This window comes from Colletotrichum fioriniae (assembly GCF_027942845.1).
Source record: "Colletotrichum fioriniae strain IMI 355084 chromosome Unknown scaffold_1, whole genome shotgun sequence".
In the NCBI taxonomy this organism is placed as follows: domain Eukaryota; kingdom Fungi; phylum Ascomycota; class Sordariomycetes; order Glomerellales; family Glomerellaceae; genus Colletotrichum; species Colletotrichum fioriniae.
In genome coordinates, this window is record NW_027076837.1 from 4,141,869 (window position 1) to 4,156,662 (window position 14,794).

The 14,794-nt window shown below is 52.4% G+C and overlaps 4 protein-coding genes across 4 annotated transcripts; 1 reads left to right on the plus strand and 3 right to left on the minus strand.

The window, feature by feature from the left end:
* Positions 1-152: 152 nt before the first annotated feature.
* N0V96_001042 (uncharacterized protein) lies at positions 153-779 on the minus strand (the record flags this gene model as incomplete). The annotated part of the gene is made up of 2 exons (XM_053195295.1): positions 153-175; positions 230-779. 2 exons carry the CDS (start codon positions 777-779, stop codon positions 153-155), a joined length of 573 nt encoding a protein of 190 aa, XP_053047265.1.
* Positions 780-2,108: 1,329 nt separating this feature from the next.
* N0V96_001043 (uncharacterized protein) lies at positions 2,109-4,161 on the minus strand (the record flags this gene model as incomplete). Its single annotated transcript, XM_053195294.2, has 3 exons — positions 2,109-2,388; positions 2,441-2,652; positions 2,713-4,161. 3 exons carry the CDS (start codon positions 4,159-4,161, stop codon positions 2,109-2,111), a joined length of 1,941 nt encoding a protein of 646 aa, XP_053047264.2.
* A 2,285-nt stretch (positions 4,162-6,446) lies between these two features.
* On the minus strand, positions 6,447-10,364 carry N0V96_001044 (uncharacterized protein; the record flags this gene model as incomplete). The annotated part of the gene is made up of 7 exons (XM_053195293.2): positions 6,447-6,891; positions 6,946-7,159; positions 7,215-7,395; positions 7,461-7,755; positions 7,815-7,872; positions 7,932-8,015; positions 9,911-10,364. 7 exons carry the CDS (start codon positions 10,362-10,364, stop codon positions 6,447-6,449), a joined length of 1,731 nt encoding a protein of 576 aa, XP_053047263.2.
* Positions 10,365-11,867: 1,503 nt separating this feature from the next.
* N0V96_001045 (uncharacterized protein) lies at positions 11,868-13,488 on the plus strand (the record flags this gene model as incomplete). Its single annotated transcript, XM_065756111.1, has 2 exons — positions 11,868-12,030; positions 12,101-13,488. The coding sequence occupies 2 exons, from the start codon at positions 11,868-11,870 to the stop codon at positions 13,486-13,488; spliced, it is 1,551 nt and encodes a 516-aa protein (XP_065615351.1).
* Between the last annotated feature and the right edge of the window lie 1,306 nt (positions 13,489-14,794).

Genomic DNA, 14,794 nt, shown 5'->3' on the forward strand with positions numbered 1-14,794 from the left:
GAAAGTTCACTCAACATGGAGCCCCCAACCCAAGCGGAATACGCTCTATTTCGAGGAGAGATGACGTTGATAGTAGTCCCCTCTCGAAATAAACGCTCTAGGTCATACTTCAACCTAGCGCCGAACCCAGGGAACGAGGTGTTCCCGCCAGCCTACACCATCGTCAATAACACGGCTACTCATGCAATAGCACAACAGAGACAAGTACTCACCAGCAGGATATTCTGACAGAGTCTGTCCCGAAGACCCTGGTCGCACTTCATGATAACACCAAAGGCATCATGCTGCAGCCCACCAACATCAAGCCCCAACATGGAAGGGTTGAAAGACACCTCACCCGCACGCAAACCTAGCGGGGTGTCAGGCTTGACTTTCATCCCATCAGGCAGATCCCAAACCTCTTCTTCCCCTCCGGCATCCACCATCTTCTTCCACCGCATGACGCCCTCCTCAAAGTCCTTCGCGACGCGGCATCGTTCAGTCTTGGCCAGCCAGAGAACGTCGTCCCAAGCCCCGTTTGACGGAAGCTCGAGACCGACTTCATTCGTGAGAGCTTGCTGTAGCCAGTCGTCTATCGCCTGTCCCGCAACGTCATGCCGACGGGCATGGTACCGGATAGGCGCGTGGTCGTAGACTGGTAAAGTTGCGGTTCCCGCGTAGCCCGAGTCGATGACGAGAGCGGTGGGTATGTTGGCCGCGTAAGTTGACAATACAGCCGGCGAGGCAGTGTAGTACGCCGGTGCGGAGAAATACTCGAATATATGGGACATCATGGTCATCCTAGTTCATGGATATTTAGTCTCTTTGCAGTATCAGAGAGACTTTTGGAAGTTACCGCTGGCCTGGAGAGAGGTAGACTGGTTCTGTCATAATAATCGGGTGATAGGAGAGCGGTATGGAGGCTCCCAACTCTGCTAACGCATAGCTCCATATCCTATCTGTGTCTTGCCAGTTCGTAACCACGCCACCTGCTCTGATCGGGTATAGAGGTCGGTTGAGGCCTTCATAATTCGGATTGACGGCGTGGCCAACGTTGTAAGTGGTCTGTGATATGGTCAATGAGTCTTGTGCCTAGAGGAACTTGCATGGGTTACGGAGATATCATGCCAACTAACCATCCAAATATCAGTGTTCCTATTCTCGTTGGTCCTAGTAGGATATTGGATCGCAGTTGCTAGTTTGAAGTCAGACGGCCGAGAACCGTTACAGTTGGGGTCTTTGTCTTTAGTCACGGAATACTCTGAGAGGCAGCCGGTCGCCGCCGAACCCAGCCTTGGTGAACCCGGACCTGATAAATGTTTAGAGCCTGGGTCACTCATTCAGGATCACGCCTTCGTTCGTCAGGCAGCACTTACCCGCTATCAATGACAATGGCCCGTGTTGACATGTTTGACCTAGACGACATGTTAGATCGGACGCCGGATATCTCACTTCATGAGATGTTTGGGGCAAGCTTATGAAAGAGCTCGGCTGTGAGGATTTGACGCTCAGGCATCTTGGGCTGTATACCATTGCTTTTCGAGGCTGAGGTGAGCTGGTGCCGATCTGCATATGCAGGCGGCACTCATTCAGGTAAGGTAAGCATGCATGTATGCTTGGGAATGCCGCTTATTGTTCGTTTTCATTCAACTTTCATGATTGAATGAATCGAAACGTGAAGGCCCACATCAGGGAAGCTCATTTGCCATGACCCGGCAAGGTTGTTGTAGAGAGGGGTTCTTCCATTTGACTACTGGTCAAGTCTCTAACTACACTACTCTCCTCTCTCTTCATGAAGCCTCCAAAGATCTTCCAGGTTCAAACTTGGTAAGCATCAAAACTGATTGCCATGGTCATTGCCAGCGCCATGTCGTACTGTGAGACCCAACAGGCTTCTGGGCAGGTATCGCCTGCAATCATACACTCTGCACGCCATGGTATTCGCCGTGGCAAATCTGCCAAAATAAAAAAGACCATGTGATCCCAATTCCACGCCAGTCGCATCCAATACGCTTGCAATCAATAAAACAGTCATCGCTTTCACGGATCCTCTTTCATTACCAAACTCCGGGTTCGCGGTCGTTGCTGGACGCCTTTGCGTCATACGTATTTGGTGTTCTTGATAGCGTTTAATACATCATTGTCGTAATTTGCTGCTGCTGTTGTCGTTGCCGCTGTGCGTTTCTCTCAGCGAGGATTCTCTTGACTCGTCGTCGGCCGGTGTTAATGAAGTGATATTGCGGCGGGTACTCCTGTTCCACGGCTTGAGGATATGTCCAGTACACGAGCCCGGCGAGAATCATGTTGAAGAATCGGGCTGCGGGAGTGAGTCGGGGCTTCTTGCGCGCAAAGTGTCGCCATTCGAGCGTGAGAACAATGTTGCCTAGAACGTTGAGTAGGCGGAAGAACCTTTGCACTTGTTAGCTCCTCAGAACGTAGTGAAATAGTCATCCACACTTACATGTTCAAGACGATGAAGACCAGAGTTACTGTAACGCGTCGGTCAAACAATCCAGCTATGCCGTCTTCCACATCCTTGACGAGGACGTAAATTGGTAGACACCAAAGACCGAGTATCGCTGTCTCGAGGATCAGCGAAAAGTGATATGTGCGCTTGTGTTCGCCTCTGACAACGAGGAGAGCCAAACACCACCACAGTAGGACGAAAGCAACCTAGTAAAGTTAGAAACCCCGGCTTTTTAGAAAAAGCGAAAGTGATATCCGTGAACTTACAATAGATGGCACTAGGACGAGAATCTCGTCTCTAAAATACCTCCAGCAAAGCGCACCAGCGACGATACCGAGACTCAACTGAATCCAGCCCAAGACAAAATACACCAGCAGGACATTGTTGTAATGATTATAGCAGCCTTTGTGAAACTCGGGCTGGTTGGGCGCCGAAGCAGTGGCGACGGGATACCCGCACCAGCGACAGATCCATACACTCGCGTAATTACCCAGCGCCACCTTCTTGCCTACTGCCAACTCATTCTTCTGGTAGGCGCAGTCGACACATTTACTGGCGAGAGGATACCGCGGATGGTTATAGTCCGCCCAGAGCAAGCTGCCGCGCGTGGGATCGTACTTTAGGCAGATGTAGCAATGCGCCAGTAAAGCGAGGCGGAACTGCTCGCCAAAAAGGTCGCGAATGGTCTCCTTTGTGAGAAAGTTACGGTAGAAGCGACACGTGCGGCGTAGGTTCTCGAGCTCGCCGAACTCGAGGTAGTCGATGATCATGAGATGCAGCTCGGGCGGGAGATCCATGAGACTATTCCCTGTCTTAGGGCCTAGTATACGAGAGCGCCGGCGTGAGCCCCGGGGGTCGAGCGAGGCCACCTTTTCAATGACTGAGTCCCGGCGTGAGCGGGATGTGCGAGGTCGGGCGCTTCGTGCGCTGGTAGGTCGTATTGAGCCGCCATCTTTGCAGGACAATTGCTGCTCGAGTTCGAGGGGCAGCGGTGACTCGAGGGGTGAGGGCAGATACTGAGCTGGTGAGGCTGCGGCTGAGAGGTTGAGAGGTTGGGGCGCCGGTGAGTTGGGGTGGACCTGAGGCGCGAATGATATGGCCGACGGAGTAAATGAGGGGGAAGCCAGAGGTGCGCTGGGTGAGTGGACTATGGCGGGCGGGGGTGACAACGGCGACACAGGCTGAGACTGAGGCCCAGGGACGGTGAGGGTTTGAGTGGTGATGTTATTCGTTAAGGTCTGCGCATTTGATGAAGACTCGGCGGGGTAACCGCCGGTGAGAGCCTGGAGGGTTGCGTCATCCTGAGTGGGGGGTTGGGCTGATGGGCCCAGTGTCAAGGTCGGAAGCGTATGAGTGTGATGTCCATGAGCTGAGTGAGGGGGCAGCGGCGAGGTCGGCTCCGTCTCTGGTGTGTTTACAGTCGGTGTGAAGGGCGGCGGCAGTGGTGATGTGAGCGGAAGGGCCGCATAGTGAGATTGCGAGGCCGTGTGAGCCGGAAGTTGAGCTTCAAGATCGGACTCAGTGGTCGGTGCGGGAGCGTGAGCGGGTACGGGAGTGTCCTCGGCGCTGGTGGACGAAGCGGTTAAGGATGGGGCCGATGAAGCCGCGGATGACTGAGATGGTTGCTGATCATCTTGGGAACCCTGAACCTTTTTGCGGACGCCGCGGGCAGCGCGGGAGATGCCCCTCCCGAATGAGCTGACAACATTATCCATAGTGAGCCCAGGGCGGGAGATGGTCGAACGATGTTGTCGGTTAGTTGCACCGTCGACGGGATATGTGCCCGCTGTACGTACGACAGCGAGGAGAAAGAGAGATCTGGCGGGTCGGCTGGGCGACCGGGGATCCCCTCGTCACGGAGGGTTGAAACTGCTTGGAACCCGGGGTGCTACAGAGAGGCCGATGTGAAACGGGTCTGGAAGCCGCGCCGGGAATCCTGGGCGAACGTTGGGGGCGATGCCGAGGGACTGGGCAACCTGAGGTGACAAGAGTGTAAAGTGAGTGTGAACGTCAGCGAACGGTGTGGTCGAATGAGAGCGGGGGCGGAGGTGAGTTGAGTTGAGAGCGTTCGAGTGAGATGTTGGTTCAAGCAAGTCTTAGCCAACGTCTGCGATAGTAGCCTCGGTGGCCGTGAACCGGTAGGACATTGTTTTGATTCAGGATATGAGGGAGGGGGTAAAAGTTGGTAAAATAAGAGAAGGAAGAGAGGGAGGAAGAGACGGGTGCGAGTGGAGGAGGTCGAGGTAGTGGTGAGTGATTGATGATCGATCCGTGATGTGGTAGTCTGCCCGCTCGTGGGTTCGTTTCTTTTCTTCTTCGTTTGTTGCGTCCCTCCTCGTGACCCTTGTGACCAACGGACCTGATTCGATCTGGTCTGATGCAGGGTTACTTTCTAGACTCCTTGGATCCTTGAATCTGGGGTTCCGTTCGAGTTGGGATGCAGCAGGCCAGGCGCAAAATCTACCAAGGCGTGCCAGGCAGAGAAAGGCAGAGAGTGGACGACAGGAGTCAGAGTCAGTCAGTCGCTGCGCGCAAGACTGCAACTCTCAGTCTCACCTTTTTAGAGCGAGCTGCAACGGATGGGCTGGAATGGGCGTCCGCCACGCGGCGATCGCAAGGGGGAGTGGGGGCGGTGGTTGGGTTGTCCGGTGCTTGTGCTTGTGCCTTTGCAGACTGCCCACAGGCGGGTGCGCCAAACCGGCGTGGACGCGGTGGGAATAGTGCGCCCTGGGACCAAAGAGAGGGGGAAAAGAGAAGACGCCGGCCCCCTCGACTTTCGACTTGATGGGTACACAAAGGTGGTGCTGTGGTCGGGTGACCAACAAAGTACCTCGGTTGTCGAGTGGCCCCCGGGAGTTGGCGGTGGGGTTCCGGTCTGTGAGCACCCGTCGAATGTGTTCGGGCGTCAATAATCAGTTGTGGTAAGGGCGTTTGCCGGCCAAGCCAAGGGATATATCGTAGTTCGTTCTCTCTCTGGTGGGAATAGCAACAAGTATGAGTAGTAAGGTGTAGGTAGGGTGGACAAGAGAGAATAGACAACAGGCAAGTTGGTGAACGAGAATGCTTGGAAACAAGGAAACCAGCCAAGTGAAGAAAAGATGAATCCCGAGACCTTGTCTGGATGGATGGCGCTGTTCATCCGCACAAGCCATGGAGGACTCTCCTTGTATTAAATCCGCCCGTGTTGGCTGCTTTACGTCTACACATAGATGTTGGTTGACTTTTCCACCTACACAGACAATAAGGAGGCAACGCCAAGCCAGGAGGCCTGCCTGCCCGGCACATCACCCTCGGCCGCTCAGATCAGCCTCAAGCTTCGTCAAAACGTGGCCAAGAAGTCCCCATATCCATCTTTAGCAACGCTCCGGGCTTGATGGTGTGTTGGGCTTTGGGTGTGTCGCATGTTTCGAATCCTAGGGGTTTCCGCACCGCCCTAGCTTCCTAGCATACAGTAGCTCTTAGCAAGGCACGCATGCTTACCAGCATGATTTCTAGCATAGCACGCATAGCATAGCTTGCTTCCAGGATGTCTCTTCCTAGCTCCCGGTGCAACTTTGAGAGTGCTGGACCGGCATCTGGGTCGGGTACGACTCGCGATTTCCCTCAGTCTAGTACAATTCTCGTCATTTAAGATTCTGTCAAGCATATTGTTACTTTATTTTTGCGACGAGGGTGGTGACGCCGTTGCGCCGAAAATGCTGATTCACGAGGAGGGAAAGCCTAAGAGCATGGGCGCACTCTATCAGTCACCTCATCAAGACATCAACTGACAACAGCACGGCTTCACAATCATGTGTTGGTCAGGGAAGCTCCTAGTCGATTTGATTCAAATTCTCCGTGCTTCACCAGCCGGTCTGAAGCGACAGACGACACGGCATGCCTCCGCTGTCCAGTGCTCAACCGGCTACCCACATTCGTCGCCGGAACCGATCCGTACAGTCACTTCAACCCTGCAAAGCCCACAACATCTTTGCTGGCTTGTTTCTTATGTGGACAACGCCTAGACCTTTTCCGCAGCCTTACGGACCTCCACTTGCTCAAATGTAGCATCGCCGTCCATTCCCGCCTCCTTGGAAACTTTGGCATCCTTGCCGTCAAACAGGACGGCGATTTCCTCGAGAGTAGGTCCCTTGGTCTCCACAAAGAGGAACCAGATGCAAACCACCTCAATGACCAAGATGACGATGTAGACAAAGTAGAACTTCCAAGCCAGCGACGAGAGCCCGATGGGGTTGACGTATTGGTTCAAGACACCAGAGAGCGCTGTCACTCCCAAGCAGATCGCCAGCCCCTTGGCTCGTATGCTGAAGGGGAGAATTTCGGAGCAGTAGGCGACCGTCAAGCCAGGCCATGCGAACCCAGCGACTCCGTAGAAGAGGAAAATCATCGCCAGAACCGCGGACCCGGCGTCTTTATTGCCTGTTTGGGCATACACTGCAGAGCATCTAAGAAGGTCAGCATAGTCTAAGTTGCTGCTGCGATATTGCGGGGGTCCATACCCAGTCCAGACACTGAAAACAACGAGCATCCCGACAGCAGCGATAAGGAAGAGAATTCTCCGGCCGAGTTTCTCGATGAAGTAGACCGAAAAACAGATTGCAACGAGGAACGACCAAATTTGGAGACCACCATTGAACAGAGACTGGGAATTGGGCTCGTCGATACCAACGGAACTCAGAATGTCATGAAGGTAGTACGAGACCAGGCCATTTCCTAACAGAGTCGGTGTGTCAGTCAAGTAGAGGTTCTCCAAGGGATGTGACCATACCTGAACACTGAGAGAAAAATGAGGTGAGCACAATGAGCAACAGCCTCTTGCGGTTTCCTGGTGTCTGGAAAAACACCATCCAACCCGTCTCCGCCGCCAGCTTCTCAAGCCTGATGGTCTCCTGGATCTCGGCGAACTCAGCTCGGACGAAAGGGTCATCGCGATTTCCACTTGCGTGATACTGCGCGAAATTAAATCGTCAGTCTTGAGGATACACCACCTGAAGTGAACCTGCTATCTCCTCACCTTAACCAAGATCTCAAAGGCCTCATTAGATCGGTCCTTGGAGCACAGCCAACGCGGACTCTCAGGCAACGTGAATATGCCTATCAGTTGGAGCACCGGCATAAGGCATTGTAGAGCAACGGGAACACGCCACGAGACTTGGCCCGTGTACTTGATCGTTCCGTAGACGGTCCAGGCGGCGACGATACTTCCGACATACCATAGGCTGTTGTACATCACAGTAAGTCTACCTCGATGCTGAGGATAGGCGAGTTCCATGATCAGCAGCGGACCGGCTCCGATGGAGATGTTGGACCTAAGATGGCCAGTGATCAGTGGTCACATCAGCAATTCTGGGCATGAATTCTTGCTTACCCGAACCCCACGAGGAAACGACCCCCGATAAACATGCCTTCGTTGACGCTTGGAACGGCTGGCCGATGTTAGATTTGATCTTATGCATGCAGAAGCAAAAAGAGCATGAGTGCCTACATTGGATAATGACACCGACGACCAGGATGATGATGCCGATAGCTGTCGCGATACGACGGCCATAGAAATCTGCAATGTACGGGGCTATCGTCAATGGTTATGTTAGTAAATGTGACGGTCTCGCTTGACTGGTGTCCCCAACTGACAGAAGAATAGTGCACTGAAGCCACCAATATTGACAATCGCAGTGAATAGACCAAGAGTGGAGCCGGAAGGGTGGTTAAAGTCTGGAGATCCGGAAGTCAGTAGACTCTTCAATGAAGTAGTGACAGATGTTCTGGCACATACAAGCTCGCCAATTCTCGATGGTCTGGAGACCATTCAAGAGACTCCCATCATATCCGTTGATAGTGGCGCAAAGCATCAAGATTGGCATCCTGATATAGAGGCTCCGCAAGCCGGCGTGCTTATACCATGTTACTCGTGGAACTTCGAGATGTGGAGGCTCCTCAACATAATCTGGATGTTCCTTGGTTGAATCCATTATGCTCCTGGGGGTACAGCACAGGAAAAAGTTGAAGACAGGTTCCTCGAGTTCTTGGCGTCAGATCGTTGTGGTCCAGGGCCGCTATGTTGAACGATGATGGGATTCTGGGAACTGAAATTACATTAGATCTACCCATGCCTTTTAAATAAAGATGAGGCAACATGAGAAAGATATCGAAAACAAAAAGAGCCTGCAACTACTTACTGGCATGTCCAAAAGGAGTTAGCCATGATCACCATCTACCGTATTCCTGGGAGGAGACCCCAGGTTCGTGGGGTGATTCGGTAACAAAAGACTGGGGTAAACCAACCGGGCACATGTCTTTCACTCGTTGCGGCCGAATATGCGGCCTCTGCACCAATCATCTGGCCGTTTTTCCGACATCCAGGAGAATGGAATTGTCACCCTTCTGGGGATGCGGGATGAGTGCGCGCCTGGGCTTGGTGGTACATTCACCAGCCTCTGCGATGAGGGTAACGGCATCCGAGCTAACCAGGAGCTAGGTCCGGTACGATATTAGCGCTTCATTCGAGGGGAAACTGGCACTGGAAATGACAAACCCGATCGAACGGAGAATGAGAAACATGATTGGCTTTTCCCCCGAGGCCTGTGAAAGTTTGTCCGCTACATAAAGAGGCCTTACCAAACCGCACATAGCATGGCTTCCTGCATGGGCCACGAAGGCGCCCTCAGATTAGAATGTGATCTGTACTTTCACATAGTGAAGCAAGTACTAGACTCAGATTAATGTAGCTTTGAATCGGCGAAGATTGTTTTTTCATCATCTTATGCCGTATCATCTCAGAACTCTTTCCCGTTCGTTACGACATGTCTCGAATGGCTGCATACGGATTTCAACATTGACGGAATTCTTCCCACTAGTCAGGCTACAGAACTATTGATGAAAACTAAATTAGGTAGTCGAACTCATGAAGTTGTAAGCTATAGGCATCAGAGGTATCTGTCTGAAACGAAGTATACCTCCCTTGCTGTGTGAGTTCTTGTGTTCGAGCCGAAAAGCTGTCAATGTCGTAGTCCATGCCCGATCTCACATGTTGAATATCCTTTTCTTCCAGAGGCAGTGAGTATTCGGTCAGAAAGCGCACCATCCAGTCATCAAAATCATGCGTTCTGGAGTCGCCTGACAACAGGCAAAAGTTTTGAAAAGTTGCAAGGCGTTCGATCTGTCATCAGATTAGCTTTCGTACACATGGGAGTCGGCCACGTGGACGGGAACAAACCATTGGCGCCGTGTTTGGCCAGTACTGTCGCAGTTCGACAATGGCCGCAAAGTTCGCATTCAGGGCATCTCTGGCACTCTTGAGATCTGCTTCCTCGCCGAACAAGAGTGTATGCAGGAGCACAGATGACGAGACTACCGCCATGTGCCCGACAGTAGGATAGACGACTTCACATCCCTGCCTACCCCGAGCGAGTTTGACAAGATTGCTGTAAGCCGAGGCGTGGGACTTACACCTGCTATGATACATACTAGCCGCGGGAGATCTCGGCTCTTGAGAGCTGAGGAACCTGAAGTAGAGCAGGACGGAGTAGTGATGATACCCAAGATGAAGGGCGACGTATGGCCCTCCAGTTCCTCTGTTGATATGCCAGTCCAGCATTTCCTCTTTCCATTTGATGTTGTTGGGCAGGGAATCTTCCCAAGTTTCTAGCTGCTGAGACAAAGAGAGAATGCTCCTCTCGATATCCTCCGCGGTCATGCTTCTGTTGACACTATGACGATTGAGCTGCTGTATTGGGCCGAATAGCTGTACCAGAGAGATCTTGAAGGCCCATATTCCTGGTTGCCATGGCTTCTCTAATTGCGTTGCTGTAGGATCTAGGGATTCAAATATGGCTTCGTCCATGGGCAGATCAACAGCAAGCTCTGTATCTCGAATCTGTGGCAACAAGCGGAGGCTTGAAGACGACCATCGATCTGCCATGAAGAGCGACCACCATATCCTCCTGTGAATCTCGAGATCGACTACCCGTGTCCCTACTGTGGAGGTGCCAAGCTGCATAATGTGAGAGAGACTGATGCCGGTGCCTTGTCCACTGTGAGCAGATAGATTCAAAGAAAGACATGGTTCTACCAATATATTTGTACAGGTTCGGTGTCGGTCACTTACGGAAGAACAAAGCTTCTGAAGAAGGGTTCAGGTGAGCTGCGCAGAGGTTCGCGATGAGGATACACGCCTGAATGTTTTCGACGCACACATTTTCCAAATTCGCCAGCAACAAACGCTTAGATTCCTCCATCAAACCGGCCTCGAGGCGCCGGGTCTCGTCGTCGAGAGCGAACCTCGAGCCCATACTGCAAATGGCGAAAAGGAGAATCCTGCTAATGGACCCATCTTGAACCTCCTGTCGAAGTTTTGCTGGGTGAAACAAACTGTGTGGTCGATTGTGTAGCTTGTCCAGATAGTAGTCGACGAGAAGTACAGCCGTGTGAAGCGGCAAGTCTGTGCCTTCGGTCTTTGACGAAGTAGGCGTGGAGGTGTTTGACAATGAAGGCGTCGGTTCAGGCCTTGGGAGCAACGGCAGCGGCGATGGAGGAACGCGCGAGAGGGAGCTTGCACACGGCAGGCTTCTAACTCGACAAGTATCGCAGGGCTCACCTACCGCGAGACTACGACGGAGACATTTCCGTTTGCTCTCCCGACACTGTCGGCATGCTTTGGGGGGCTTCATCCGATTGCAGGATCAGATGAAAGTTCGAGCGTATAGATGCCATTCACACGCTCCATAGTCAATGTTACTGATGGAGACAGGGAGACGCCCTCTATTTAGTTTCTCGGAAATAAACACCTTTCACTGGGTGTTGGCCCGAATACCCCACAAACCAACATGTGGAGGATCCTGTTATGCATCAGTCGACGCCACTGAGGGGAAGCAAGACAGGCATGTTGGTGGAAGTCTTTACTCGTTAATCGATGCTTCGATGTCTGGTGTGCCGGCATATTCCCCTCATTTCTTGCGTGTTTCGCAGATCCCGAGAGGCTAAGAACGAACGAACGCTCGGGTTATAAGCCAATCATCTTTCACAGATTCCGACGGGCGTTCAACACCGCAGATCCATCCTCCTCCCCTTGAGTTGCTCTGCTGTCACTCCGAATCCTGAAATAGCAACCAGGAACACTTTTGTTCTTTTCTCTACATTTTCTCTTTTCTCAATCCATTTCTCTTCTACGTTTCTTGTCTCTAATAACATTCGAAGTACTCATCGAAGAAGACCGAACCGAGACCCCGATACGATGACGTTTCTCGACGCAACACCCCAAGCCGCCGCGAAGATGGCTAACGTTAGTGTGAATATCCCACATCTTGTCCAAACAGATGGATCGAAACAACTTGTGGTGGAGGGCGAGCCTTTTCTCATGAGAGCTGGTGAACTTCAGAATTCTTCACTCTCGTCCCCCGAATACATGGAAACTATATGGAAGAAAATGGCCGATACCAATATCAACACCTTGCTCGGCAGCGTGTCCTGGGAGATGATTGAGCCTGAAGAGGACAAGTTCGACTTCTCGGTGCTCGACGAAGTTATTAGCGCCGCACGGAAGCATTCTATGCACTTGGTATTGCTTTGGTTTGGGTCATTCAAGAATGGTATGCTGCTCTATCTTTCCCCTGTCTTCGAGTGACAAATTGAAAACACAATTGAGACTAACAATCAAAGGTCTTTCTTCATACACACCGGCTTGGGTGAAAATAGATGACAAGAGGTTTCCGCGCGTCAAGCTTCGAAAGGCCGGAGGTCGCCTCGAGACGGGCGACGTTCTTTCAATCTTCAGCGCCGAAAGCCGCAAAGCAGACGCCAAGGCCTTTGGCCGACTAATGGAGCACTTGAGAGAGATTGACGAGTCGCACTCTACTGTTCTGATGGTACAAGTCGAAAACGAGTGCGGTGTACTGGGAGATTCTCGAGACGGTTCAGAGCTCGCAAATAAAGCCTTCCATGAATCTGTCCCAAGGGACCTTGTCCACTTCCTGTCCGCAGAGTGGGATCAACTACACCAAGATATGCGAGAGCAGAACCTGACGCAATTCGATCGTCAAAGTTCACAACTCGATGGAACCGGTGACTGGGAATCTTTGTTTGGAAGCAGTCCCCGGACGGATGAGTTATTCATGGCTTACAACTACGCCCTCTACCTGAATCAAGTTGCCGCGGCCGGAAAGGCAGCGTACTCCATCCCGCTTTACACCAATGTATGGATGAACTACGTTGGTGAAGACTCGGACAATGACTTTCCCGTGGTGGTGGGCGGCGGCGGCCTGCCGGGTGACTATCCCTCTGGAGGCCCCGTGAGCAACGTCTTGGACGTATGGATGCGCTTTGCGCCGAAGCTGGACTTTATCGGACCGGATGTCTATCTCAATGACTACGCCAGTTCTTGCGCCAAGTACAGGCACCGGAATCAGCCTCTCTTCATTCCGGAGCAACGACGAGATGACTACGGAGCGCGCCGCATCTGGATTGCGTACGGTACTTACGGTGCTATGGGGGTTGCCCCTTTTGGTGTGGACACCATCGAGCCAGAGGACAGTCCTTTCACCAAGCACTATGGTCTGTTGAAGTCTGTTTCGCCCATCGTCCTTGAAGCACAACGACACCTGAACACGTCAGTGGGCTTCTGCTTCGACGAATTGCCGGCGGATAACACCGGAAAGGACCCAAGCCCCGTCATCCGTCGTACCTGGGGAGACTTTGAGATCACCATAGAACGGTGCTTCGTGTTTGGAAGGCCAGGAACAGGGGCTGGAATGGTGATACATCGAGGTGGAGGTAGATTCTTGCTCATCGGCTGGGGTTTCCAGGTCAGGGCAAAGGCATTGGGTCAGGGCCGGAGCTTCACCGGCATCCTGAAGTTTGAGGAGAAGATTGTAGGGGACGAAGGGACCGGCCAATTGAAAACGAGTAGGGTTTTGAACGGGGATGAGACGAGGAGCGGCAAGTTCGCGATGATGCCCAACGAGGACCCGGATTATGGCGGCTTTCCGATTTCCGTCACGATCCCAGCCAGGACGATGATTGCTGAGGTCACATTTTACTCGTTGTCTTAACTAGATTTGGGTAGTTGCATGTCACTGGATCAAAGCTTATTGTGAGAAGACTACAGCAAGGTTCTGAAGGGCTAGCATTTACCACGCAAGACCGATCCGACTCTTACGTACTTTGATACCACCATCGAAATGAAAGCTGCGAGCATGAAACCCCCGGCAAAGATCCAAGTACCCTGAAACTCCTTCTGCACATCTAACACTGTATTTCCTTGCGGACGCTGCGCAGCACCTCCGATAGGATTCCCAATTAATGCGCCAAAGCTCGTGATGGTGTATCCCATGCCCATCCTCGTCCCATACTCTGACAAGTCGTCCGTCAAATTCGCAATAGTAGCCGGAGGCAAAGACACCATACCTCCCGAGACGAAGCCGTACACGATTGATATTGCGACCAAACCCGGCAGATCGGTAGCAAAGCGTAAGAGGAAGAGGACGATAGCCGAGCAAAGGCAGCAAGGAAGCATGACGGTCATACCGCCATACTTGTCAGCAAGCCAGTTGGGGGCTAGACGACCCAGGAAACTTGCAGCGTTCATGGCGCTGAGGATGTAAAAGGACGTGTTTTGATCCACACCCAGACGAATGGCATAGGCATCCACGTAGAAGAAGGGGATGTAGACCGAGCCGATCATCAGTGCGAAGGCTGATTGTGTGTTAACCACTGCGGTAAGTCGAAGACCTATTGGAAAGGAGACTGACCAATGCAAAATGACACATAGGGAACATCGCGAAAGTGCTTCAGGCGGAAGAGAGCACCGCGCCGCTTAATATTGGGCCGAAGACGCATGATCGCAATGCAAATCAGGAGGCTTCCGGTGACGATGAATGCGAACACCCGAACAGCCCAAGGAAAGCCGATAGATGCAATCAGGCGTCTCTCCATAATGGGATAGACAATTCCCGCTTGACAACACATCAGTGCCCGTGCCTGCGTAGATATTCGTCTCAGAGTCTGTTCGAAGCTCACCTAGACTGCTTCCCGTAGCAGCAATGCCAGTCGCTATCATCCTCCTCTTGCGGAAGTAGAGAGGAATCACGGCCACACAAGTCAAGCCCAGCAATCCACTGCCGATTCCGACGCATAGCGCCTGCGCGAGGAGAATCTGCCAATACTTCGTGCACAAGCTCAGCATGAATAGACCGAGGGACGTCATGGTAGTGCCGCAAATGAGGATGAAGCGAAGATACCCCGCGTCGAGAAGCCAACCCGCGCAGACGCCGATGAGCATCATGAGAAAGATCTGGATTGAGCCGATCCAAGAGATAGCCGAAGGGTTAACGTCTGGTAAAAGGTCGTTGGAGTAGT